The sequence below is a fragment of the Gopherus evgoodei genome, chromosome 2 (genome assembly GCF_007399415.2).
Source record: "Gopherus evgoodei ecotype Sinaloan lineage chromosome 2, rGopEvg1_v1.p, whole genome shotgun sequence".
NCBI lineage: Eukaryota > Metazoa > Chordata > Testudines > Testudinidae > Gopherus > Gopherus evgoodei.
Window position 1 is genome coordinate 67,741,944 of NC_044323.1, and position 26,654 is coordinate 67,768,597.

Here is a 26,654-nt window from a genome sequence, read left to right on the forward strand (position 1 = left end):
AATTACCACAAAAGTGATGCATTGTCTTCATTACTGCCTTAAGCTATAAAAGGCAAGGAACCTGTTTTGGTAGATGAATGGTTTTGCTCTAAATACTAAAAGCTAGAACATGCTCAAAATTAAAACCAAATTAGACTCCATTTTCTTCATTCCAAAAACAGTTTGAAAATTATTATGTAGAAGTGGATGTAAAATGCCCACACTTATATTAATTGATTTAAAAAACAAACTGTGAAAGACATTTATAAACACATTAAAGAATTAATATACCTTACCAACTAATTATAATCCTATAATATACATGCATGCTATAGCCTTACTGTAATCACCAAAACTTGTCCCAATAGCTATAACAAGGCCCTTGTCATAATGGACTGAAGTTACAGAAGTACCCAGAAGTTACAGCAAGATACAGTTCATTTGTTAATTCATAAACTTGTTTAGGAGAAGAGTGATGGAGACCAGACTAGAATTTGTTACAGTAACTACAGACTTGTTTCTTTAAAATATAAATTTACTATTTTAGAAAAAAATGCACAAATCTACATTTAAAAAAAAATTATTCTGAGCCGTGGTAGGCCTCAGATTTACAAAATGACAACTTCATATCTTATTCCAATTTCCTGCATGTCAGACAAGCCAAGTCAGTTTGGCTGGTTTAACAACAAATATTTATTGACATTAATTGTCTCATTATATGCATACTCTCCATGCCCTCATTAAAAAAAAAGCATTCTACATTGATCTTGAAGAGCTCTACCTTCTTATAGGACTGTGACAGACCTTGACAGGGCCGCCCAGAGCGGGGGCAAGAGGGGCAATTTGCCCCAGGCCCCGGGGCTCCGCAGGGGCCCCCACGAGAGTTTTTCGGGGCCCCTGGAGCGGGGTCGTTCACTTGCTCCAGGGGGCCTGGAAAACTCTTGTGGGGCCAGGCCCCAGAGCTTCTTCTGCTCCCAGTCTTTGCTGGCAGGGGGATCCTTCTGCTCTGGGGGGGAAGGACCCCCCGCCAGCGAACTACCGCCGAAGCGGGACCTGCCGCTGAAGTGCAACCTGGTCTTTGGCGGTAATTCAGCGGTGGAGGGCCCTTCCGTTCCAGGACCCTCCGCCGAAGTGTCCCGAAGACCCACGGCAGGGGTCCCCCGCCACCGAATTACTGCCGAAGAGCGGGCTGCACTTTGGCGGCGGGTCCCGCTTTGGTGGTAATTTGCTGGTGGAGGGCCCCCGCCAAGGGTCTTTGGGGCACTTCGGCGGTGGGTCCCGGAACTGAAGGGCCCCCCGCCGCCGAACAGGGCCGGCTCTAGACATTTCACCGCGCGGGGGGCGCCCTGCCGCTTGCCAGTCCTGCAGCTCCGGTGGACCTCCCGCAGGCATGCCTGCGGATGCTCCACCAGAGCTGCAGGACCAGCGGATCCTCCACAGGCACGCCTGCGGGAGGTCCACAGGAGCCGCCTGCCGCCGATGGCCCCAGGCCCACGGAATCCTCTGTGCGGCCCTGGACCTTGACACATGTGTATTGGTATATAGCCACCACCACTGCAACTTTTTTGCTTACCCATCATATCTTTTGCCTTCTTGAAATGTTTATACCACCTTCCAAATTCCTGACATTTTGCTGCTGAGACATTTGCATAGTAAGTGCTGTTCACAATGGAAGAAATCATACTCTGCATGAAAAGGGGGAAAAAAATCATCTGTAATACATAGCAGCACAAATTGAGAAACAGAAATTATTTCAATTGTTGAAATAATATTTTTAGAGTCTGAGCATCATACTGCATTTTTAATCCTTTTATCCAGACCTTCAATTTCTTTAAATCCATTAATCAGGCTTAAAATCATATACCAGATACACTGTAAGTGAGAACAAAAAACAAATCCACTGAAAAAAGGATAAAGTTATCAACTCTAAGAATCTTAGACCACTAGAGATGAGGTGTTGTTTCAAGAGATGAAAAATTGAAATCCTAAATTCAGAAAGTGTCATTCATTAGTAGTACTACTGCTTTCAATTGAAATTGACCCATCCCAGGTCCAAACAACACTGCTAAGGATATGCCCATTCCCTTCATGTCACCTGTATGCAGCCCAGAACCCAGACAATCATGGGGGCAAATTTAATCTAGAATGAGGACTTCTGGGTTGCAGAAGAGTGGTTTAAACAATGCTGCACAAGAGTGGATGCACTCTTCTTAACCAAACTTGAACTATTCGTAGGAAACAACTTTGAGAAACACTCTCATTGTTAGTTTCAGCTCTAGGTACTATGCTATTAAGTGCTTAATTCTAGGACTGCAGACTAATCATAAAATATGCTAAAGAATATAAAACATTTTAAAACTATTAAAATTTAAGGATATCTTTAGAAACAAGTTGGTTAGATAGAAAGAGGTGCCAATTTTTAACCAAAGTAACCATTTATAAAACCATTCAATAAAGTGCTGTCTCACAAATCAATCAAGATTGTTTTGCACACTGTTGCAAGTTAAAAATTACACTCAATATAGGGAATATATTTTTGTGATCGGATGTGTGATCAACAACAAAAATCAATGAATGCAATTCCAATAGACTGATGAATTTCAATAGTATTTAATGCAGAAAATAACGACTATTAGCATAACTAAAGGAATTGTCCAGCATATTTAGAACACAATGACTCTCTAGAAGACAAAGCCCTGATTATTAAGTTTCCTTTGCTAGCCTGCATATAACATTTCATTATATTTGTGCTATGGTGAAATCAACATACAGCATGGGGCCTTTGTTATATGAATTGTAATAATCACTAGCAAAGCCAGTTTGGGGACAAAGGCAGTAAATATTCCTCCAAGTCTGTCTATTACAAACTATTCCTGATCTAACAGAGTGTTATCTTGATTATTGATTCTACTGGATTCCATTATAAGCATTCATTTTATAACATGCTGTTCAGTAATATGTGAATTTCTTAGATCCCAAAACAGTTATGCTGACATGTTAATAAGGCAAAATATGGAAACCTTACTATAGAAGTCCTGTAATGAACATATCAAGTACTACCTTATAACCATCTTTATATATTTTTGGTGGTTTATGGAAAAAAATGTGATCTTTAAGTGCTTACTATTCCTTTACATTAACCCAGTGTTTTTCAGATGAACTAGAAATCTATTAAACAGTACAAGGAAATCTTGACAGATCACTATCTACGGACTGAATCATCTTAAACTAAGCTTAACTGAATCCAATTTCTATTTCCAGTACAATGACAAGATCACTGATGTCTGATACTAACAAAACTGTGGTTTTAGGTTCCCTTACAGATCTGGCCACTCCCCATGGGGGACAGCTGGTGCACATGACAACATAAAACAAAAACAAAAACAAAAAAAACAACCATGAGTCACAGCTGCAATATATTTGAATAAATGAACAGGTTATTGTGCATGTAAAACCTGCCTCTGTACATGCAAAACTGGCAACTGTACAGCCAACTTTGTTCACACAATTAACCATTTGTGTGTACACATGCATATTTTGCAGGTAAAATTTAGGTTTTAATTTTTGAAAATCTGTCTCATTTCTGATCTCTCTTCTTCTCATCTCTTTTTTTGCCATGATACAATAAAATTTAATACTTTGTGTGCCTCCTGCTATTATTAAAGATGTCTGCCTAAGATTTGAAATCCTCATCTCCACTTAAAAGTCATTCAACTTCAAGTTATAATCCTGTGTTTATGACATCACAGTCTGTTACCAAAGAAATAGGATATCATCTGTTCAGCACTGTGACTTCACTGTAGGACCAAACAGAAGGAACTGATAGGCTGAGTCAAAACTCCTGTGTAAACAACATGAGTAAAATCCTGGTCCCTTTGAGATTAGCGGTAAAACTCCCACTGACTTCAGTGGGTCCACAATTTCACCCTACATATCTAAGAATTAGCAAGATTGGCAAGGGAAACAGTGAAAGACATGAATAATGTCGTTGTACCTAAAGTATTCCCAGTCTGAAAGTCCCTCTTTAACAGTGAGGTCTTCAAGAACATTTCACACAAACATGCAAACTACTGTGGTTCATTTGCTAATTCACTTAAGGCAACAGTTTTACAAGTCTAGTAAAATGTTCATATCTTGGTTACCCACCAAGTACCTTCACCAAATCTTTTCTTCATTGTTTCTGTTCTTGATCTGCCTGTACCATTGTTTTCAGAGGCTCATGGTGTCTCTCTCTGTCTTGGAAGATATTCCCAACATTCTTGAGGAAACCAGAATCTTGATCTTAGGCATACTGAGGTCACACTCTCTCAATCACAGGCTATACTATATGCAAAAAGCCCTCCAACTCTTTGTTGGTGCCTTTTATTCCTCCATGATCAAACAGTCCACAAGTGTTAAACTTGATTGTCTCATGGTCCACGACTGTACCATTTAAACTCCTTATCCATATATACCCTATGTACAGGCTATAGCTGTCAATGCTTCCCAAGAACAGGGAAGATGAGCTAGCACAACGTGCAGCCTGAATAAATCTCAGACATATTCAAATGCATCACAGTACTCACCCATGATCTGGCCACAGCTTTCACACTTTCTGTGAAAGAAAATTGATAAACTGTATAAGTTGGCCATAGATCTCAAAATCTTAGAGAACCTTCCACAACCTTATTCTTTGGATCAAGTTGCTTTAGGATCCAAAGTGTCTCACACACACACAAATACACCACACGCACGTCCTACAAGTACATGTACAGTACTTGCAGTTCTGTTTTGAGAGTCTGACGAAGATCCGATCTGAAATGGTGCCACCTTGACAGAAACCCCAGTACTCTGGAAGGATACCATCTGTCACAGCCTGAGCTTTTTTTTTCAGCCAGATACATTGTTTACAATTAGGTCTTCCGTAATTGTGGCAGAATAGGGATAAAATTGATTCTCAAGTTCAGCTTAGATTTCCTTAGAATGTAGTTTTAAAAACTGAACATCATCCCCTCAGAAGGTTAAATATCATAGATATGATAAATAGGCATGAGGTGTTCAAGAAGTTTCAAGCACTCTTTAAAAAGTAAGTTGTTTGTTTAATACGTCCATTGCTTTGAAAAAAAAGAAAAAAAAAGAAAAAAAAGAAAAGATGCCAGTGTCAGTCACCTTTTACATTATTATGTTGGATGCCAATATATGATGTGTTTCACTAGGCAACAGAAGGAATATTATGTTTGATTATCTCTGGTCATTTCAGCTGCCACTGTAGGTACTTTCCAGGAAGTATTCCTTCACTGTTTCCTGTAACACTGCTTACCAACCAGGTAAAAAACTCGTCAGTTATGACTAAAAATGTATAACTGTCCTTTTTGAAAAACAACAAAAACAATGTTAATCAGGTTAATTCAATCATCCAAACCAAAACTGTTCATGCTTTCCTGCCAAATCAACCATCCACAGCAAAATCTGTTATCAGTGATTGCTCAGCTTCCAGTCAAAAACACTTAAGCCCCACAATCCCAAAACTTCCCCAATAATAACCTTAAAATTACTCTTACATAACAAGACTGAAGCACAGAAAACCACCTCATCAAAGGGTATTTGGGATGCAGTATTTGCATAGAACAAATACATGCTAACAGACTTAGCAGAGGGTACCAAAGACAACAGTTCCCTTACAGGACTCTAAGCTAGATATTAAGGATTTTTTGGTATGAAATTTCCTTCGCAAAGTGGTATCATAACCAAAACTTATGTAGGCCTTTCCAATTGTTTAACTGAAGTGGCGGGGGGTGGCGGGTGGAGGGAGCAGGGGGAAGGGAAGGAGAGAAGAGAGAAGCATTTATGAAACTGGCTCATCGGTGTTTAAAGCTTTCAAGCTCTATCAGTGGAGGGGGCAAGGGCTGCAACAACTTATTTACACAATTATCTAAATACGATTAAACAGCTGATGGACAAATATTAAACTGGAAAATGTATAGTCATTTCAGCTTAATGTAATCCTCTTTCTGTAAACACCCAAGATGATTTTTTTTTCAACCAGAACAGTCCTGACATCTCATAAGCCTAAGGGTGAATAGCAAGAGATTGTTTTTGATAGTTATAAATATTCAAAAGACATGCAGACCATCTGCTTTCATAATACAGGTAAAGCAAGACTGAAATGGTGACTGCTGTATAAAAATGGTTTTTTTAACAAAGTCTTCCTCTCCTCACAAACTATAAAGACAGATGTCAAAAACTGTTTATATAGGGTAATCAGGAGCGTGTAAAACGTAATATTCCTTTTACACACAGTGCTTGCTAAAGAGATTTTTTTTTCCTTTTTCTTCCCATCTGTGTGTTGCAACACATTTCTACAAGTTAAAAACATTTTTTCAAACAGATATCTCATGAATACCCAAAAACATGCTATCTGGTTTCTGAATGCTAATTAATTTCAACTAAGGAATCCGCATTTTTTCTGTAGGAAGGAATGTATGCTTTTGAAATGGAGTACTGTATTGACAGCAGACATTGCAAACTAAACACTAAACAAGTTCAATTCTGTACTGTTTTGACACTGGCTATTTTCACAACCTTGTTTTGCACATAATCTGCATCTTTAAATTTGGTTTACCATAAATGGAGCACGTATAATTCATTCCCTTTTCAATGGAGTTTTATTTACGTTTTGCCATTTATCAAGCTCTTCAATATAAAGCCTTATAACATGTAATGATTTTGTCAAGTGGAAAGTAAGATGTCTTATCTTCCAAGCAGAATATGAACAGAGCTGCCCATAAACCCCTACAGTCAATTTTCAGAACTGAAACACTAATCTTGACAGTAACCTTTTAATGTATTATATTAATGGCACAGAAGCGTTAAGCACCTTTTTTATAATTCTCAATAAAATGAACATTTACTGAACAATCTGTCAAAGGACTGGCTCCAATTTTTTTTAAACCAAACTTTCAGAGTTCTATATATTTTCACTTCCATAAATTCACCACTTTAGATCCCTAGGTATTTGGGAAGGCAGGATACTTTGTTACCACCACTATAATCTGCCTAACAAATATCCAAACTGTGAATCTCTGTTTCAGTCCCTAGATAAAGTTTAAATGATGCTGAATTTAAGAACAGAGTACAGCTCTGGATTGGGGTGGGTGGGGGAATTATTAGAAAAGAAGGAACCGGGCATATCTCAATGCAGAATATATGCTTTGCCCAAAGGATTTATGATAAACAAAAGCCACCAACAGTGGATGACGGTAAGGAAGCTGCTTGGATCAATGGTACGGTAATTCTCTGACATTTAAACTAAAACCAGAATTACAACTGCAAAATATCTAGACACCATGAGTTGTTTTCAGGATATGGAATGTTAAAATGGGCTGGTTAACAAACACACCCCTTTAAGACCTTTTATTACCTTGAAATATGAGTGACATAGGAATTTGCTTTGTCATGACCACTATAAATATGTTGTAGAAAAAATTAGATGGACAGAGATACATTCCTGTTGGTGAGAAGACTGTCTGTGCCTTTGTCAGTGCATCTGGATGAAGATTTGATCCCACACTGTTGCCAAGGTCATGAGAACTATGGTGATCTGTATAGCAAGTGCTGCTCATATAAATTAAAATTACATAAAGGCTGTCCTAAAAATGATTAAAATGAGGCTTTTCAAAAAATAAAATAGGACCCTTGCCCTCCGCACCCCTTCTACATCATATAAGTAAGTTAGACTAGCTCCTCCCCCTTTTCCACTGCTTCTAAAGGCTTTGTCTCGGTACAGAGAGAACTGAAAATTGCTTACATTATAATGAGGACTGCCACAACCTTTTTTTTTTTTAAACCAAAATGACTGAAGTGTAGAATGAAAAATAATAATGAACTACAAATTCTTGCACTGTTCTGTCATCTTGTAATGTGAAGATTGGAAATTTACACGACAGAGAAGCAATCGCCCACTCTCCTGATGGATATAAATAAAGCTGAGAAAAAAAAGTCTGCTTTCCAAGATACCAGTCTCATATCCAGAGTCTAAAGGCTTAAAAATAAAATTAATAAAAAAATAAAGGGGTAGGTGGGAAATGCTAATTCAGACATACCAATTCACAAGAAATGGGGAAACTGGAAATGGCAGAAATCCAAAGGACACTCACAGCTGTTCTCAAAAGGGACTAGTGATTTTTGTTGTCTTAGTTTTTGGTTGCCTCACTTGAGTCCCCTTAAAAAGAGCTGATTTTCAGAAAGTGGTGAGCACCCACCCTTTGAAAGTCACTCCCCTTCTCTTTTAAAATGTCTCAAGTCGGGCACCGATTGAGACAACAAAAGATCAGGAGTCAATCTTGAAATTATTGTCCACTACCTTAAAAGGTCTGTACAAAGGCTTCCAGCAGCAAAGGCTTGAGATTTAAGTGTGCTGCTGCTTAGACCCTTCCTGAAATCAATTGGATAAAATCTGAAAATAACTAAAATAGTGGCAATATAAGACATGTTCCTAGCTTTATTTCACTGAATGAAAATGATCTTGTGTTTCTAAAACTAGAGTCTACATTACTTCATTCAAGAATACTTGACTTCAGTTTTCACCTTCCAGTAACTGTGACAAACTTTTGAGTCTCCAGGCTGGCTTTCAGCAGGGCAACCCACAAAAAGGAGAATATGGATAAGGAAAGGTGCTTGAGCTAATATCCATTTCAGATCAGCAACCCTGGCTCTCAAAGGCAACTCTATTAAGCAATAAGATCAAATTTGCTGTTTGCTTGCATGGTGCTCTCAGGTCTTCAGAAATGAGAGGAAAAAAAGCAAACAAACAATCAGGAAAAAGACGGTTCCTCATCTTTGTAACTGTTGTTCTTCGAGATGTGTTGCTCATATCCATTCCAGTTAGGTGTGCGTGTGCCGCGTGCATGTTCATAGGAAGATTTTTATTCTAGCAACACTCAGTGGGTCGGCTGGGTGCCCCCTGGAGTGGTGCCGGATATATACCCCTGCCGACCCAACCGCCCCTCAGTTCCTTCTTGCCGGCTACTCCGACAGTGGGGAAGGAGGGCGGGTTTGGAATGGATATGAGCAACACATCTCGAAGAACAACAGTTACAAAGGTGAGTAACCGTCTTTTCTTCTTCGAGTGCTTGCTCATATCCATTCCAATTAGGTGATTCCCAAGCCTTACCTAGGCGGGGGTCAGAGTGAGATGTGGAAGAATGCAAAACTGCTGAGCCAAAGGCTGCATCATTTCTTGACTGTTGAACCAGAGCATAATGCGAAGCAAAGGTGTGGATCGAGGACCAGGTAGCTGCGCGACATATTTCCTGGATTGGTACATGAGCCAGAAAGGTGGCAGATGAAGCCTGAGCCCTGGTAGAATGTGCAGTGAGATGGCTCGAGGGAACATGAGCCAAGTCATAACAAGTGCGGATGCACGCCGTCACCCAAGAGGAGATCGTCTGGGAGGAGACAGGTAGGCCCTTCATTTGGTCTGCCACTGCGATGAAGAGTTCGGACGAAGCCCTTTCATAAATTGCCCCTTCGATATAAAATGCGAGTGCCCTACGGACATCTAGGGAGTGCAACTTTTGCTCTTGTCGTGAAGAAAACGGGAAGGAAGATGTCCTGATTGATATGGAAGGCCAATACCACTTTTGGGAGGAAAGCGGGGTGTGGTCGCAACTGCACCTTATCCTTGTGAAACACAGTATATGGTGGGTCCACCGTGAGCGCCTGAAGCTTGGAGACTCGTCTGGCTGATGTAATGGCTATGAGGAAAACTGTCTTCCAGGACAGGTATAGCAGTGAGCAAGTTGCTCACAGCTCGAACGGTGGAGACATAAAAGTCTGGTTAAGACTAGGTTGAGGTCCCAGGTAGGGGCAGGGCAGCATACTTGGGGGTATAGGCGCTCCAAGCCCTTGAGGAACCTGGAAACCATAGGGTGTGAAAACACGGAGCGGCCACTCTCCCCTGGATGGAAGGTAGAAATGGCCGCCAAGTGCACCCTCAATGATACCACTAGGCTCTGCTGTTTGAGAGACCAGAAGTAGTCCAGGATGGTGGGGATCAAGACCTCGGTGGGAGTAACATTTTACATTTCACACCAGCATGAAAAATGCTTCCACTTGGCCAGATACGTAGACCAAGTGGAAAGTTTCCTGCTATCCAGGAGTATTTGTTGTACTGAGGCAGAGCAGCGTAATCTGACTGGCTCAACCATGCAGGAGCCATACCGTGAGGTGAAGGGACTGCAGGTCTGGGTAGCGAAGTCTGCCGTGATCCTGAGTTATGAGGCCTAAGTGAAAAGGCAGGGTAATTGGGCTGGCTATCGACAGGTTGAGCAACATGGTGTACCAGTGTGCCTGGGCCATGCTGGGGCGATCATGATCAAGCGAGCTCCATCCCTGTGGAGCTTTAGCAGGACCCTGAGAACTAGCAGGAACGGTGGAAAGGCATAAAGCAGTTGGCTCATCCACGGTATCAGGAAAGCATCCGAGATCGAGCCCGGGGAGAGACCTTGGAAGGAGCAGAACATCTGGCATTTCCTGTTCTCACGGGAAGCGAAGAGGTCTATGCGGGAAAATCCCCACTTCTGGAAAACAGAATGAATAATGTCCGGACAGATCGACTACTCGTGAGAGCGGAAGGATCTGCTGAGTCGATGCGCTAGAGTGTTCTAAAGCCCTGGGAGAAAGGACACTACCAGGTCTATCGAGTGGGCTACACAAAGGTCCCAGAGTTGAATGGCTTCCTGACAATAGGGGGGAGGACCGTGTCCCCCCGTTTGTTTATGTAATACATGGCCATTGTGTTGTCTGTGAACACTGAGACAATGGCCTTGCAGATGCTGTTGAAATGCCTGGCACGCAAGGTGGACTGCTCTCAACTCTTGGACATTGATGTGCAAGGCCAGCTCCTGAGATGACCAAAGGCCTTGAGTGCGAAGATGTCCGAAGTGAGCACCCCAGCCAAGAGATGATGCATTCGTCGTCAAGGCCATAGAAAGCTGGGCCGGATGGAACGGCATCCCTGCACACACCAGGGAGGGCATCAACCACCAGTTGAGGGAGCCTAGGAGTCTCGGGGGAACCGTGAGGATCCTGTCTATATTGTGTCTCCCCGGGTGGTATACTGAAGAGAGCCAAATTTGAAGGGGACGTAGGCGTAGCCTGGCTTGCTTGGTCACGAACGTGCAGGCAGCCATGTGACCCAGGAGGCCGAGACAAGTTTGAGCTGAAGTGGTTGTGAATTTTTGTAGGCAGTGTATAATCGATATCATTGCATGAAACCGCGGCTGTGGTAAGCAGGCCCTGGCGAGATTGGAGTCCAGAATGACCCCAATGAACTCTATTCTTTGTGTGGGAACCGGAGTAGATTTCTCTAGGTTGATCATCAAGGTCTAGTTGGACGAATAGGTCCTTGACGATGCCCACGCGCCGCATTACTTGGGTCTCGGAGGCCCCGCAAATGAGCCAACCGTCGAGATACGGGAAGATGTGTATGCGTCGATGACGGAGGGAGGCGGCGACTATGGCCATACACTTTGTGAACACTCTTGGGGCTGTGGAGAGGCCAAACGGAAGGACTGTAAATTGGAAATGTTGACGGCTGACCACAAAGCTGAGGTACCGTCTGTGCGGAGGATAAATGGTAATGTGAAATACACGTCCTTCATATCAAGGGCAGCATACCAGTCTCCAGGATCCAAGGATGGGATGATGGTCCCCAGGGATACCATGCGGAACTTCAACTTTATCAAGAACTTGTTGAGTCCCTGAAGGTCTAGAATTGGTCTGAGACCTCCCTTAGCCTTGGGGATTAGGAAATAGCAAGAGTAGAACCCCTTGCCCCTCAAGTCCTCCGGTACCTCCTCTATAGCTCCCATGGCAAGGAGGGACCATACCTCCTGCAAGAGGATTTGCTTGTGAGAGGGGTCCCTAAAGAGGGACGAGGATGGGGGGTGAGGGGGGGGCGAAATAAACTGAAGGCGGTATCCAAATTCTACCGTGCGTAAGACCCAACAATCTGAAGTTAGTTGGGTCCAAGCAAGGAGGAAAGAGGAGAGGCGGTTGCAAAAGGGAGGGAAAGGATCCTGTTGAACAACTGGTATGTCGCCCTTGGGCGCGCCTTCAAAAAGTTTGGTTTAGGTCCCGCGGGTGGTTTGGCGGGGCCGTGATTCTGACTCCCTTGGGGTCCGGACTGCTGTCTATGATTGCCTCGGCCACGCCTCCTGCTGAAGTCCTGCCGCTGTCTAGATGGGGGGTAAGGGTGCTGAGGTTGGGGCTGGAAGGGTCTGCGCTGAGTTTGCGGTGTGTGCATCCCGAGCAAGTGCATGATCACCCTATTGTCCTTCAGATTCTGCAGCCTAGGGTCAGTCTTTTCCGAAAATAGGCCCTGACCTTCGAAGGGCAAGTCCTGTATCGTATGCTGCAATTCAGGTGGAAGGCCTGACACCTGAAGCCATGATATATTCGCCTCATGGTAATTCCTGAAGCCAGAGTTCTGGCTGCGTCTAACGAGGCCTGGAGAGAAGTTCTCGCCACCTTCTTTCCTTCCTTCCTCCAAAAGGGCCGCAAACTATTGACGCAAGTCTTGGGGGACTAGCTCTGTGAATTTCTCAATCGCCACCCAGGTGTTATAGTTATAGCAGCTAAGCAGGGCTTGTTGGTTTGCCACCCCGAGTTGGAGGCCCCCCGCAGAGTAGATTTTATGTCCTAATAAATCCATGCACCTAGCCTCATTTGCTTTTGGGGCAGGGGCTTGCTGGCCATGGCGCTCCCTTTCGTTAACCAATTAGATGACGAGGGAGCACGTACAGGTACTCGAACCCCTTAGAGGGCACCATGTACTTCCTCTCAACTCCCCTAGCTGTGGGTGGAATAGATGCTGGAGACTGCCAGATGGTATCAGCCTTCGCTTGGATAGTCCGAATAAATGGTAAGGACACCCTTGTGGGAGTGTCAACCGACAAAATATTTACCACCGGGTCCTCTATCTCCGGAACCTCCTCCACCTGGAGGTTCATATTCAGGGCCACCCGTCTCAGGAGGTCTTGATGTGACCTTAGGTCAATTGGAGGAGGGCCCGAGGAGGATGTCCCCGCCACCGCTTCATCTGGAAAAGTGGAAGAGGAAAGGCCAGGGACAATCGGGTACTCCATTGTCTCGTGGACTTGGGTGATGTCAGGCTCTGGTGGAACCTGAGGGTCTGGTGCCTGAATGGAAGCATCCTCTGTAGCTGCAGGAGGGGGGCGGCTAACAGTAGACTCCAGCACCTGGTGCTCCGAGGGTACGGAGTATGATGGCACTGGAGGTCCACCTTGGGCTTGGTGATATGCCCAAGGCGTCCAGAAGGACCACTGATGAGGTCCTTGGTCTTGAGCCTGGGTCTCTTGGAAGACATGGCTAGGGACATCTAAGTCATGGTCCTGTGCATAGAAAACACTGTCCGCATGGGATGACATAGATGCATGGCAAGACAGCCAAGAAGGAGCTGAAAACCCCTGAGAATGGTCTCCATCCCTGGGTAGTCTGTCTGTACGCTGCAGCGGAGAGCGGTACCGGCCGCTATACCAGTACCGGGAAAGAGACCGGGACCTGCGACCGGAACGGTGCCGGGAGGTCGACCGGGACCTCGAAGCTGGGAGCAGCTGCGAGAGGTGCGGTGCCGGGTGAACGGGGTCTTGAACGGTGCCGCGAGTGCGACCGGTACCAAGATGGAGAACAATACCGGGACTGCGAGCGGCATCAGGACCAGGATCGACGATGGGACCGAGAACACTGGAGGGACCGCGATCGTGATCAGTGCCTCTCAGCTGTGCCGACGGAGGATGGTCTCAGTAGGGCAGGCTTGCCTATGGGTTGTATAACCCGCATTGGCGGTGCCGGGGGTTGAGACAGCACAGACTCCGTCAGTGCAATCAGTTCCTTTGCTGCAGAGAACGTCTCTGGGGTGGAGGGATAGTAAGCTCAACCACAGCGCGTGCCGGGGAGCTGTCAGGCACCAGATTCGACGGGTCTTGCGGGACCGGAATTGACGGTGCTGAAGTTGTCGGTGCTACGGCAATTGTCGGTGCCGGGCGGTCTGACTTAGGCGGATGCTCCGACTGCGGTGTGGACACGGAAGCCGCAGGAGTCTTATGTTTTTTTACCTGTGGGGAGAGGGAGCGGTGTCGAGCAGACATCTGGGCCGGCGACAGTTGGTGCCGAGGGGCCTTAGCAGTACCGGTGCGCTCTGGTGCCGAAGATGCACTTCTCCCCAGTGCGGACTGTTGGGTGCTCGGTGCCGATGGTGGAGGAGTAAAAGCTGCCTCCATCAGGAGCTGTATGAGACAAAAATCCCGCTCCTTTTTGGTCCGCGGCTTGAAGGCCTTGAAAATGCGGCACTTATCTGCGAGGTGGGATTCCCTGAGGCACTTACGGCAGGAGTCGTGATGATCTCCTGTAGGCATTGGCTTGTGACAGGCTGAGCACGGTTTGAAACCCAGTGAACCGGGCATGGGCCTCGGCACTGGGTGAGGGGAAGGGGCTAATCCCCAAACCCCTCTTAACTACATACACTAACTATGTTAAAGAAAATAATAAACTAACTGCAACTATATACACAATAACAACGAGAAAACTATGGATAGCTAGGGAGGTGGAGATCAGCAAAGCCGCACTCCACTGTTCCAACGACCGACATGGGCGGTAAGAAGGAACTGAGGGGCGGTTGGGTTGGCAGGCGTATATATCCAGCGCCATGGCAGTGCCACTCCAGGGGGCGCCCAGCCAACCCACCGAGTGTTGCTAGGGTAAAAATCTTCCGATGAATGTGCACGCACACATAACTCGAATGGATATGAGCAAGCACTCGAAGAAGAACTGCAGGTGAAGGGTACTGAGAACACATCTATTGCTAGAGCTAGCAGACACTTGTACAAGCAGAAGATATGGGGCACCTGATGTCAAAGTCTGCAGTCTCCACAGACTGTTTTGTGAAGACACTGAAAAACTGAGCATTCCTTATCTTTATCTTTGCTTTATCTAATTCTCTTTTCCATTCAATCTTCTTCCTAGATGAACTGCATTTACCTGTGACAATTCTGTTCTTAGGAGGATAGGATACCTTTGAGTTCCTTATTGACTTTCAAATTCCTTGTTCCATCATCTTTTTTCAGGTATGACATGACTGAGGTTTTATTGGTACAAATGATTTGTCAGACAGGAGAGTCCTTAAAGCTATTAGTGAATTAAAGACTGCTTTGAGCATCCAAAAATTGTATGTTCCTTTCTGCAGAAGGACTTACGTTTCCTTCTACAGATTTTGAGAACACATGAGCCCTGACCGTCTGCTGTGGTAATTCTCCAGTTTGGTTCCAGTAAAGGGGCTCCTGAAAGTTGCACGATATTGTCCACCAAATAAAGGAAGATTTCCTTGGTAGGGATTATGACATGCCTTTTCAGCAGGTCGCTTCTCTGGTTCCACTGTTCTGCTAGGCAAAGCATCAGTTGTCTGGCATGAAGCTGAGCCCTAAGGCACAATGTCCAGACAAGAAGTCATCAGACTCAATATCACTAATGCTTGTCTTGCCAAATTTCTTTTGGTGTTAAGGATCAAACCTTTCTTTGATCTACGGTCTGACACAAATATAATAGATTTTTAAAACCAGAAGGGGCCATTATGATCATCTAATCTGGCTTCCAACATAAAGCTGTCCACAGATTTTCACCAGATTTTTGAATCTACCCCAACAACTTGTGGTTAAACTACAGCATATTTCTTTCGAACTTTCAGACAGACATTCAATTTTAAGACTTCAAGAGATGGAAAATTTATAACATCTCTTAATAATCTAATCCACTGGTTAACTACTCTTAATGTTAAAAATCTGTTTTATTTCCCAGTTTGAACTTTGCTGACTTCAATTTCCAGCCACAGGATATTGTTATGCCTTTGCTGGCTGGAACAAAAGCTTTCTAGTATCCTATCTTCTCCCTGTGAAGTTACAGAGACTACCATATATACTCGTTCATAAGTCAAATATTTTTGGTAAAAAAGTGATGCATCAAAGAGCAGGGGTCAGCTTATAAACGGGTCTACACCAAAATGTGATTATTTTAAATTCTATGGAATCATTGAGTTGAATATCTAATACAGGGATCAGCAACCTTTGGCATGTGCCAGTACATTCCGTGGCCGGTGCCGCTTCCTGCCGCCTCCATTGGCCTGGAGCAGCGATCGGCCGAACCTGTGGATGTAGCAGGTAAACAAACCAGCCCGGCCCACCAAAGGTCGCTGATCCCTGATCTAATACATTGCAGTTTTGTTCATCTGGAGCCCCTCAGCTCCCTGTGGCTGTGGTTTGCCCTTCCCAGCCAATGGGAGCTGTGGGAAGTGGCATGCCCATAGGAACAATTGTAGAAGCAATTGCAGAAGCAGGGACCTTTGGACATTCAGAGAAGTTTCTACAGAACTTTCTCCGCCCTGTCCTGATTGGCTATTTTCCCCAACTCTCCTTCTCTCACAGTCTCTTCATCTCCACTTCATTCCCCATCTGCCCCTCATACCCTCTTCCCCACTGTCCTGTCGCCTGACCATCCTTCCCTTCCATGTCCCCTCTTCTTTCAATTTTCTTTCCATTTAGCTTAGCCCCTCCTAACTAAACCCTCCTTCCTTTCTCCACCCTGCATGTCTGTCTTGTCTATTTCGAGTGTAAGCTCTGGGAGGGCAGGAATCATCTGCTATTCTGTGTTGGTACAGTACCTAGCACAATAGGGACCCCACTCGTTACTGAATTTTTTGGGGGCACTACCTACAATAAACCTGATTATTATTAATCATGTTAGAGAGATAAAGTGTGTGAGGCAGTACCTTTGGCTGGTGAGAAGGACAAGCTTCCAACCTTACCCAGAGCTCTTTAAGTCTCTTCTTTGGGTAAGCTTGAAAGTTTGTTGCTCTGACCAACAGACGTAGGTCCAATAAAAGAGACTATGTCACTCACTTAGTTTCTCTACTATCCTGGAACCAACGCGGCTACAAAGCACTGCATGCAATAATCATGTTAGGCTTTTTGCCACAGTACCATATTAGGAGTTAGTGTTCAGTTTATCTATAGTTACTGTAAATCAGACAATGCACCATTCAACGAGTATATTTAGCTCTATTAAGAAAGCCTGGGATGAATGACTAGAGTCCACTTTGGCAGAAAGAACAGAAAGTGCACTAGAGTCTGAAGAGGAGGAATCAAATCCTTTTTGAAGTTTACAATGAATCCGAGACTAAAATGTTTAAAGCTCACTATCAAGTGCTAACTGATTTTGATGGATAAATGAAGAGTTCATTAAGCAGTTCTCTAGCAGAACAAGTTACACATGGTCTCTCCCCTCAGTGATACTGGCTTTAGCGGTGAGAGTTTTCAAAAAAAGTCCAGCTACACTGGGAAAATTCAAAACCAGACAGGACATTGGAAACATTTAAGACAAATCTCATTGATTTTTGATAACTGCTTGTTGTCATAGTGACAAGGAGGAGCTAAGAGAGGCAGAAAGGTATGTTGATGAGGCTTTTCGAGACACTGTAGCATTGTCCCACCTCTGTTCAGACAGTCCCTACGCTGTGGAGGAGGAAGAAAGGCCCAGAGAAGCAGAGCAGTCATTGTGAGCAGAGCAGAGGAAAACCTTCCCATAGTTGGGACCCTCCTTCCAGATAGTGCTGGGGTTGCCTCTCGCACTGAAGTTACCTCTCCAGGGGAGGGGACTCCAGTTTCTAGGAAAAGGCAGGTGTTAGTCATGGGAGATTCGATCATTAGAAACGTAGATAGCTGGGTTTGTGATGACCGGGAGAACCGTATGGTGACTTGCCTGCCTGATGCGAAGGTTGCGGATCTCTCGAGGCATCTAGACAGACTTATGTGTAGTGCTGGGGAGCAGCCAGTGGTCGTGGTACATGTAGGTACCAATGACATAGGGAAGGGTAGGAGAGATAGCCTGGAAGCCAAATTTAGGCTGCTAGGGAAGAGACTGAAATCCAGGACCTCTATGGTGGTATTCTCAGAAATGCTCCCAGTTCCACGCACAGGGCCCAGTAGGCAGGCAGAACTTCAGAGTCTCAATGCGTGGATGATGTGATGGTGTAGGGAGGAGGGGTTTACGTTCATTAGGAACTGGGGAAACTTCTGGGATGGGGGGAGCCTATACAGGAGAGATGGACTCCACCTAAACCAAAGTGGAACCAGACTGCTGGCACTAAACACTAAAAAGGTTGCAGAGCAGTTTTTAAACTAGGAGATGGGGGAAAGCCGACTGCTGCAGAAGAGCATGTGTATCGGACACAGACTTCTCCTAGGGGAGGGTCTGATGATAGAGAATCTCCAGGTTATAGTCAGGAGCAGAGGACGGAAGAGGATAATGTAAGGGCCGGATCAGATGATAAACAGTCACATAAAAAAGAATCTGGCACATCAGAAAAGGGCAGACAAATAAACGGACAAGTTTTTAAACTGCTTGTACACAAATGCTAGAAGTCTAAATAATAAGATGGGTGAACTAGAGTGTCTCGTGATAAAGGAGGATATTGATATAATAGGCATCACAGAAGCCTGGTGGACTGAGAGCAATCAATGGGACACAATCATTCCGGGGTACAAAATATATCGGAAGGACAGAACAGGTCGTGCAGGAGGAGAAGTGGCACTATATGTGAAAGAAAATGTAGATTCAAATGAAGTAAAAATCTTAAGCGAATCCACATGTTCCATAGAATCGCTATGGATAGAAATTTCATGCTCTAATAAAAATATAACATTAGGGATCTATTATCGACCACCTGACTCAGACAGTAATAGTGATGATGAAATGCTAAGGGAAATTAGAGAGGCTATCAAAATTAAGAACCCAATAATAGTGGGGGATTTCAATTATCCACATATTGACTGGGAACATTTCACTTCAGGACGAAATGCAGAGATGAAATTTCTCAATACTTTAAATGACTGCTTCATGGAGCAGCTGGTATGGGAACCCACAAGAAGAGAGGCAACTCTAGATTTAATCCTGAGTGGAGTGCAGGAGCTGGCCCAAGGGGTAATTATAGCAGGACCGCTTGGAAATAGTGACCATAATACAATAGCATTCAACATCCCTGTGGTGGGAAGAACACCTCAACAGCCCAACACTGTGGCATTTAATTTCAAAAGGGGGAACTATACAAAAATGAGAGGGCTAGTTAAACAAAAGTTAAAAGGTACAGTGACTAAAGTGAAATCCCTGCAAGTTGCATGGGCCCTTTTTAAAGACACCATAATAGAGGCCCAACTTCAATGTATACCCCAAATTAAGAAACACAGTAAAAGAACTAAAAAAGAGCCACCGTGGCTTAACAATTCATGTAAAAGAAGTAGTGAGAGATAAAAAGACTGTCTTTAAAAAGTGGAAGTCAAATCCTAGTGATGCAAATAGAAAGGAGCACAAATACTGCCAACTTAAGTGCAAGAGTGTAATAAGAAAAGCCAAAGAGGAGTTTGAGGAACGGCTAGCCAAAAACTCCAAAAGTAATAACAAAATGGTTTTTAAGTACATCAGAAGCACGAAGCCTGCTAAACAACCAGTGGGGCCCCTTGACTATCGAAATACAAAAGGAGCGCTTAAAGACGATAAAGTCATTGCGGAGAAACTAAACGGATTCTTTGCTTCAGTCTTCACAGCTGAGGATGTTAGGGAGATTCCCAAACCTGAGCCGCCTTTTGTAGGTGATAAATCTGAGGAACTGTCACAGATTGAAGTGTCACTAGAGGTGTTTTTTGAATTAATTGATAAACAACATTAACAAGTCACCAGGACCAGATGGCATTCACCCAAGAGTTCTGAAAGAACTCAAATGTGAAGTTGCGGAACTATTAATTAAGGTTTGTAACCTGTCCTTTAAATCGGCTTCAGTACCCAATGACTGGAAGTTAGCTAATGTAACGCCAATATTTAAAAAGGGCTCTAGAGGTGATCCCAGCAATTACAGACCGGTAAGTCTAACGTTGGTACTGGGCAAATTAGTCGAAACAATAGTTAAAAATAAAATTGTCAGACATATGGAAAAACAAACGTTGAGCAATAGTCAACATGGTTTCTGTAAAGGGAAATCGTGTCTTACTAATCTATTAGAGTTCTTTGAAGGGGTCAACAAACATGTGGACAAGGGGAATCCAGTGGACATAGCATACTTAGATTTCCAGAAAGCCTTTGACAAGGTCCCTCACCAAAGGCTCTTACGTAAATGAAGCTGTCATGGGATAAAAGGGAAGGTCCTTTCATGGACTGAGAACTGGTTAGAAGACAGGGAACAAAGGGTAGGAATTAATGGTAAATTCTCAGAATGGAGAGGGGTAACTAGTGGTGTTCCCCAAGGGTCAGTCCTAGGACCAATCCTATTCAATTTACTCATAAATGATCTGGAGAAAGGGGTAAACAGTGAGGTGGCAAAGTTTGCAGATGATACTAAACTACTCAAGATAGTTAAGACCAAAGCAGATTGTGAAGAACTTCAAAAAGAACTCACAAAACTAAGTGATTGGGCAACAAAATGGCAAAATGAAATTTAATGTGGATAAATGTAAAGTAATGCACATTGGAAAAAATTACCCCAACTATACATACATTAAGATAGGGGCTAATTTAGCTACAACGAGTCAGGAAAAAGATCTTGGAGTCATCGTGGGTAGTTCTCTGAAGATGTCCACGCAGTTTGCAGAGGCGGTCAAAAAAGCAAACAGGATGTTAGGAATCATTAAAAAGGGGATAGAGAATAAGACTGAGAATATATTATTGCCCTTATGTAAATCCATGGTACACTCACATCTCGAATATTGTGTACAGATGTGGTCTCCTCACCTAGAAAAAGAATTCTAGCACTAGAAAAGGTTCAGAAAAGGGCAACTAAAATGATTAAGATTTTGGAGAGGGTCCAATATGAGGAAAGATTAAAGAGGCTAGCACTCTTCAGCTTGGAAAAGAAGAGACTAAGGGAGGATATGATAGAGGTATATAAAATCATGAGTGATGTTGAGAAAGTGGATAAGGAAAAGTTATTTACTTATTCCCATAATACAAGAACTAGGGGTCACCAAATGAAATTAATAGGCAGCAGGTTTAAAACAAATAAAAGGAAGTTCTTCACACAGTGCACGGTCAACTTGTGGAACTCCTTACCTGAGGTGGTTGTGAAGGCCAGGACTATAACAATGTTTAAAAGGAACTGGATAAATTCATGGTGGCTAAGTCCATAAATGGCTATTAGCTAGGATGGGTAAAGAATGGCGTCTCTAGCCTCTGTTCGTCAGAGGATGGAGATGGATGGCAGGAGAGAGATCATTTGATCGTTGCCTGTTAGGTTCACTCCCTCTGGGGCACCTGGCATTGGTCACTGTCGGTAAACAGATACTGGGCTAGATGGACCTTTGGTCTGACCCGGTAGGGCCGTTATGTTCTTATGCATATTGATAATCTGGTGATTCAAAGAAGTCCCATGGCTCTGCTACAACAATTACTTCTTGGAGACAATCCACATTTTTAATTCCTTGTATACCCTTAACTGATGGTGTGGGTTTCATAACACACATGGCTCCTTTTGTTTTTGTTGAAAAAAGAATGGGGAATATATCCCTGAAGACTTCTGGAGTCCTTGGTACTGGAAAAGACTTTTGAATTTATTTTAAGGGATATTCAAAGAACATATCTGAGAACAGAACTGTGTTTGGCCCATCTACTTTTAGAGGGTATTTTGACAAATGGGAAAACAGTTTTAGGAGAGGGATATAGTATTTTGAAATAAGTATATCCTAACAAGACATACTTTTCAACGGTAAGCACTAGCCAGGTTGAGAGAGAGTTTTATTCCTCCTTGCCCCAGAACAGATGTTAGTAGTGAGGGTCTTAGCAGAAGTTTCATTGTCCTGTGCAGGGGCGGCTCAATGTTCTTTGCCACCCCAAGCATGGTAGTCAGGCAGCCTTTGGCCGCATGCCTGCAGGCGATCCACTGGTCATGTGGATTCAGTGGCGTTTCTGCGGGTGATCTGCCAGTCCCGCGCCTTCAGCGTACCCGCCACCGAAGCCACGAGACCAGAGGACCTCCCGCAGGCATGCTACCGAAGACTGCCCGACTGCCGCCCTCACTGCGACCAGCAGGCCACCCCCTGCAGCTTGCCACCCCAGGCATGCACTTGGTGCGCTAGTGCCTGGAGCCGCCCCTGGTCCTGTCTCATCATTGAGTCAATTTTTTCTATTGATAATCTCCTTCAGAACCAAAAAAATCTTTTAGAGAGATAGATCCTTTTTAGCAAACTAGGCCATATCAAGATCACACAAAAGCACATTACCCCACTCGGAGAAATAATTATTCTCAAGCTTGTAATGTTCTGAGACTCTGGGTATATTATGTTTAGAGTTAGGGAACTTGTCAGAATTAAGTATTCTCTAGACTTACATATATATGAGAGAGCCTTTTATGTCTTTTCACCCTTGGGGAAGACAGATTTCTTTAGCTTGTTTATTCCAAGATTTGGAGGGAGACAGGTCTCAGGCTGCTGCCAGGTGTTTGAGGTTTACTTACTGTGCTCAGGATTGAAAAACCTGTCCTCCAATAAATGCTGCAAGGCATCAAAGGAATTTGATACTTATTTTTCCATTGAGAAGTCATCTAAGGAAGTAGATAGAGACCTTCCCCTTCCCCTAGCGTGTATTTTGAGGAGACAAGGTGGGAAGTGAAAAGGAAATTATATATCTTTTTTTTTTTTTTAACTAAAGATGTATGAGAGTTTGCTTGCAGGTTTCAGAACTTTTACAAAAAAATCCTCTCATCCTCTCAAATAATCCTCAGTGAGCATTCAAGTTAGAGTTGAGATCAATCTGACAAGGAAGGAGGTATTTGGTCTGTCAAAGCCACAAGTGCTTATCTCTCTGTGTAGCCACTCAAGAAGTGGGTCTCACTGTGCTTTCATTCCTGTCAGGTGTAAAGGATTATTATGAGTCCAATTCCTTTTCTTCAAACAAGACTGTCACAATTTAGACCACCACCACAACACTCTGCATAAAGAGCAGAATACGAAGTTAATTCCCCTTGGTTACCTGGGCACCTTTCTTCTATATGCTGGTGGTATTTTGTAGGGGAAAAAATTTTATCAGAAAATGAGTCACAAACTGAGAAAAAACAGCTATGTCTACTTGTAGTTGGGGCAGAATGGACATGGTTAGCGTAGCGAGACAAGAAAAACATCTCACGAGTCAGATTCATCTGTCCACTTGCCTTTTTAAGAGGACTTAAGTTGGCTGTCCAGATAAGAACTCTTTAATGGACAGAAATGAACTTCATTTTAATTTCTAAACTGACACTTCACAATACACAAGTTTACCACATAATTTGGAAAAATTCTTTGCCATTGGCAACTTCCTGAGGAAAAGCAACATGAGGACCAGAATGGCATTAGTGTGGCAGGTGTAACTGACCTGCACTGGCAAAGAGAACGAGCAAGTCACACGGCTTGGTTCTAATCAGTGCTAGAATGCTTTTATATAAAAAAATCTAAGAGACATACACATTGAGTTAAGGGAGTAACTGTCGAGTGACATAAATGAATCAGACCATATATTTCTTCATTGTTAATGAAATTAAGTTAAAAGTGGAAGAAGTGATAAAGAAATACTGTTAGTATTGTGTTTTACATAGGAACACGATATAGAAAGAGAAGTGCAATTAAATCTTAATGTAGACATTTTTTATTTTTAGTTTATCATCTGGTTTACATTTTGAGCGCCTTTGCAGATAGTAAATTATGCTGGCATTTCTTAGGGAATAACTGCCATGTTAATTTAGTTTAATAAAATAACTGACATAGAAAAAGGGGGAAAACAAGCAAAAAAGAGTCCCAACCCCTACTCCTTATCTTTAGCGAAGTAGTAAAATGCTTTCTATATGAATTGTCCGTGGTCCAGCTCCAGTGCCATGTAATAATATAATACATTACAATACAATACAATCTTGGATTTCTGTAGTGCCCTTCATGCAAGCATCCCAGGGTGCTTTACAATCATTATGAGTTAAAATTAAAACTGAAGCACATACAATTCCTAATAGAATCATTTTAAGAATGCTAAACAGAACAAATAACTTTTAAGTCTAGATTTAAAAGTCCCAACTGTCAGAGCGTTCCTTACTTCAATTGGCAATGAGTTCCAAAGCTAGAGAGCAAAGCGACTGAAGGCTCTCTCATGTTATGTTAAAGGATCTCTTATGTTGTTTATACTCTTATAGTACTCCACAATCAACCAGTTTCCAATAAAAGAAAAATTGTATGTGTTATTTGCAAATCTTGTTTTAAAAGAAAGCTAGGGAATAGCTGGGGAATAATCCTCTAGTGAAAGTTAGAGAAAATCAGGGTTCACACTCAGACACATCTATAGACATAAAATGTCTTTAGTAGTGCATTAAGAAAGGATATAAGAAAGCATTTATAATAAACATGCAATTCTTGAGCAGTGTATTATTTACTGGCACTAAATATGCTGCAAAGATATATACACCTCTATCGATATAATGCAACCCAATATAACATGATTCGGATATAATAAGGTAAAACAGCGCTCCGGGGGCGGGGAGAAGGAGGGGAGCTGTGCGCTCCAGCAGATCAAAGCAAGTTCAGTATAACACAGTTTCATCTACAACGCAGTAAGATTTTTTGGCTTCCGACGACAGCGTTATATTGGGGTAGAGGTGTATATAAAGGACACTTTAAACATTAGTTATTGTATACGGCTTTTGTCAAGACCATCACTGCAGTGAAAGTGAAATAAAACAGAGTTCAGTTTTATAATGTATACAATGCATCTTTTTTCTGAAATTAGCACTGTGTTCTTGTTTTACTCCTGCCACTTCCCTAAAACTTCAAGGCCATATTATGCAGACATCCTTCACATGAGCAGACTGAAAACCACACAAGTACAGACCAGAATTGGCCAGTACATGAAGAATGCGAAGGAGAAGCACAAAAACATTGTCATCTGCCTGAAATCTACAGAACTTCTTCCTCTGAGTTTAGGGCTCTGCAGTGTCGGGGCCAGAGGCGAATAAAAGGCTGCTGCCTATAATATCTCAGCATTTATCTTCTGAGAGTTGGTTGCGCGAAGTATCATGCATTATCTTGCACAAAAACACCCTTCCAAGATAGATATTCCTAGCATGAGCTGGAAGCAAATGCACGTAGGGGCCCCATGACAGTACGGTTCTCGCAGGGCCCTTTGAGGTCACAGCCTATATTGATTTGGTAAGGGACACATGCCATCCCCAATCAGTCACTGAGTAAACCCAGGAAAAGAAACTGATTCTTCTAGCCCAGTTCATGAATTTCCCTCTTGGAGAGGATGATTTGAACCTTAGTTATAACATTTCAGGTATGAATAGGTTTCTACCTCTTCACAGTAATTCTATTTTCCTTCTATTAAATTTTCAGGTCAGAAGAAATTGTTTTATATTATGTACAGAAACATTTATACATCTTTTAAATCTTCAAAAATAGTATCTAAACAATGTTGAGAGTCTGATTTAAGATGAAAGGAAAAAAAAAAAGCACACCTTAGAAATTCTAAGTAGGGAGGAGACTCTTTGTCCTCTATTAAAGTTTTGAAAGAGGCACCACAGCAGGAAAAGTTAAGGATGAAAAGTTAGCCTTACCACTGGAATCTTCTGGCATTTGCTAGTGAATGGTCGTGCTCCCCCTTCCATCCCCACCCTTTGTGTCAGTGCTCATAGAAGGTGCCAGAATGAAAGTATCAGAGACTGAAGATTATTTAAATGTACCCACAGAAAAGGTATAGTAGCATAGGGAAAAGCAGGAAAAGCCTCAAGCCAAGTCATGGATATTCTTAACTAATTACTTGTAAGAGTCACCTTGAGGAAAGTTCAGTCTCCATTCCCATCCAGTCTAGAGATGCCAACCATGTTCTGAGGCTTTTCATGATGTTTATGAAAAACATTAGGGAAGTTCCTTCGACTTCTCCCCCTGAACCCAGAAACATGGCTTTCTCCCTCCCCTCGAGGGAACAGTACCTCTCCCCACTCCCCTTCTTTCCCATCTATAGCCAAGGGAGAGGGAAGCCTGTGTCCTTAGGCCCCCCATTCCTCATTGTGCCACTGACCCCTACCCCCAAACAGGGAGAAGGGGAGGACTGTCCTAGGAAAGTGCCCTCTTGTACTGCTTATCATCCTTAATTACCTTGGTCAGTCCCAGGTCTGGACCTCTTTCCCAGGATGAACCTCCTCTGTTGCATAAACTCAACTGCCTCCTTCGGCCTACCCTACAGACTTCAAAGTGAGGGTCTGATAGGATGCAACTAAGGTGATTGGCAGTACGGCTTAGGATGCTGGATTCATTGCCAAAATCAGAAGTTGCATGTTGTGTTCTAACTGCCCCATGCGGACCCTCTTGGCGGGCTCTAGGTACCTCCAGCACATTATCTTAGTCCACTATACACAGGGCAGCTAGAGAGCAACACCCAGCATGTTGTTTGGGCGGTTAATTCAGCAGTGCCCCAACCCATTCAAATTTGTCACAGCTTGCCTCCTCTCAGACCGTCACTGTGCTGTCTGTGCAGGTGCTGCAGGGATGGTGAAGAATACACTGTCTGTCTCACTCACATCCACCTCCCGTTCCGTGGCATTATTTATTGTGGTTGTTGGACCCGAGTGGTTG

At 43.3% G+C, this 26,654-nt stretch overlaps 1 protein-coding gene across 6 annotated transcripts in view; it reads right to left on the reverse strand.

The window, feature by feature from the left end:
* Positions 1-26,654, reverse strand: part of SATB1 (SATB homeobox 1) — a 115,542-nt gene that overhangs the window by 52,928 nt on the left and 35,960 nt on the right. For all 6 annotated transcript variants that reach the window (XM_030550919.1, XM_030550922.1, XM_030550921.1 and 3 more), the window contains exon 6: positions 1,553-1,664. In XM_030550919.1, coding sequence (XP_030406779.1) covers positions 1,553-1,664 — 112 coding nt within the window. The remainder of the gene's footprint in view (positions 1-1,552; positions 1,665-26,654) is intronic.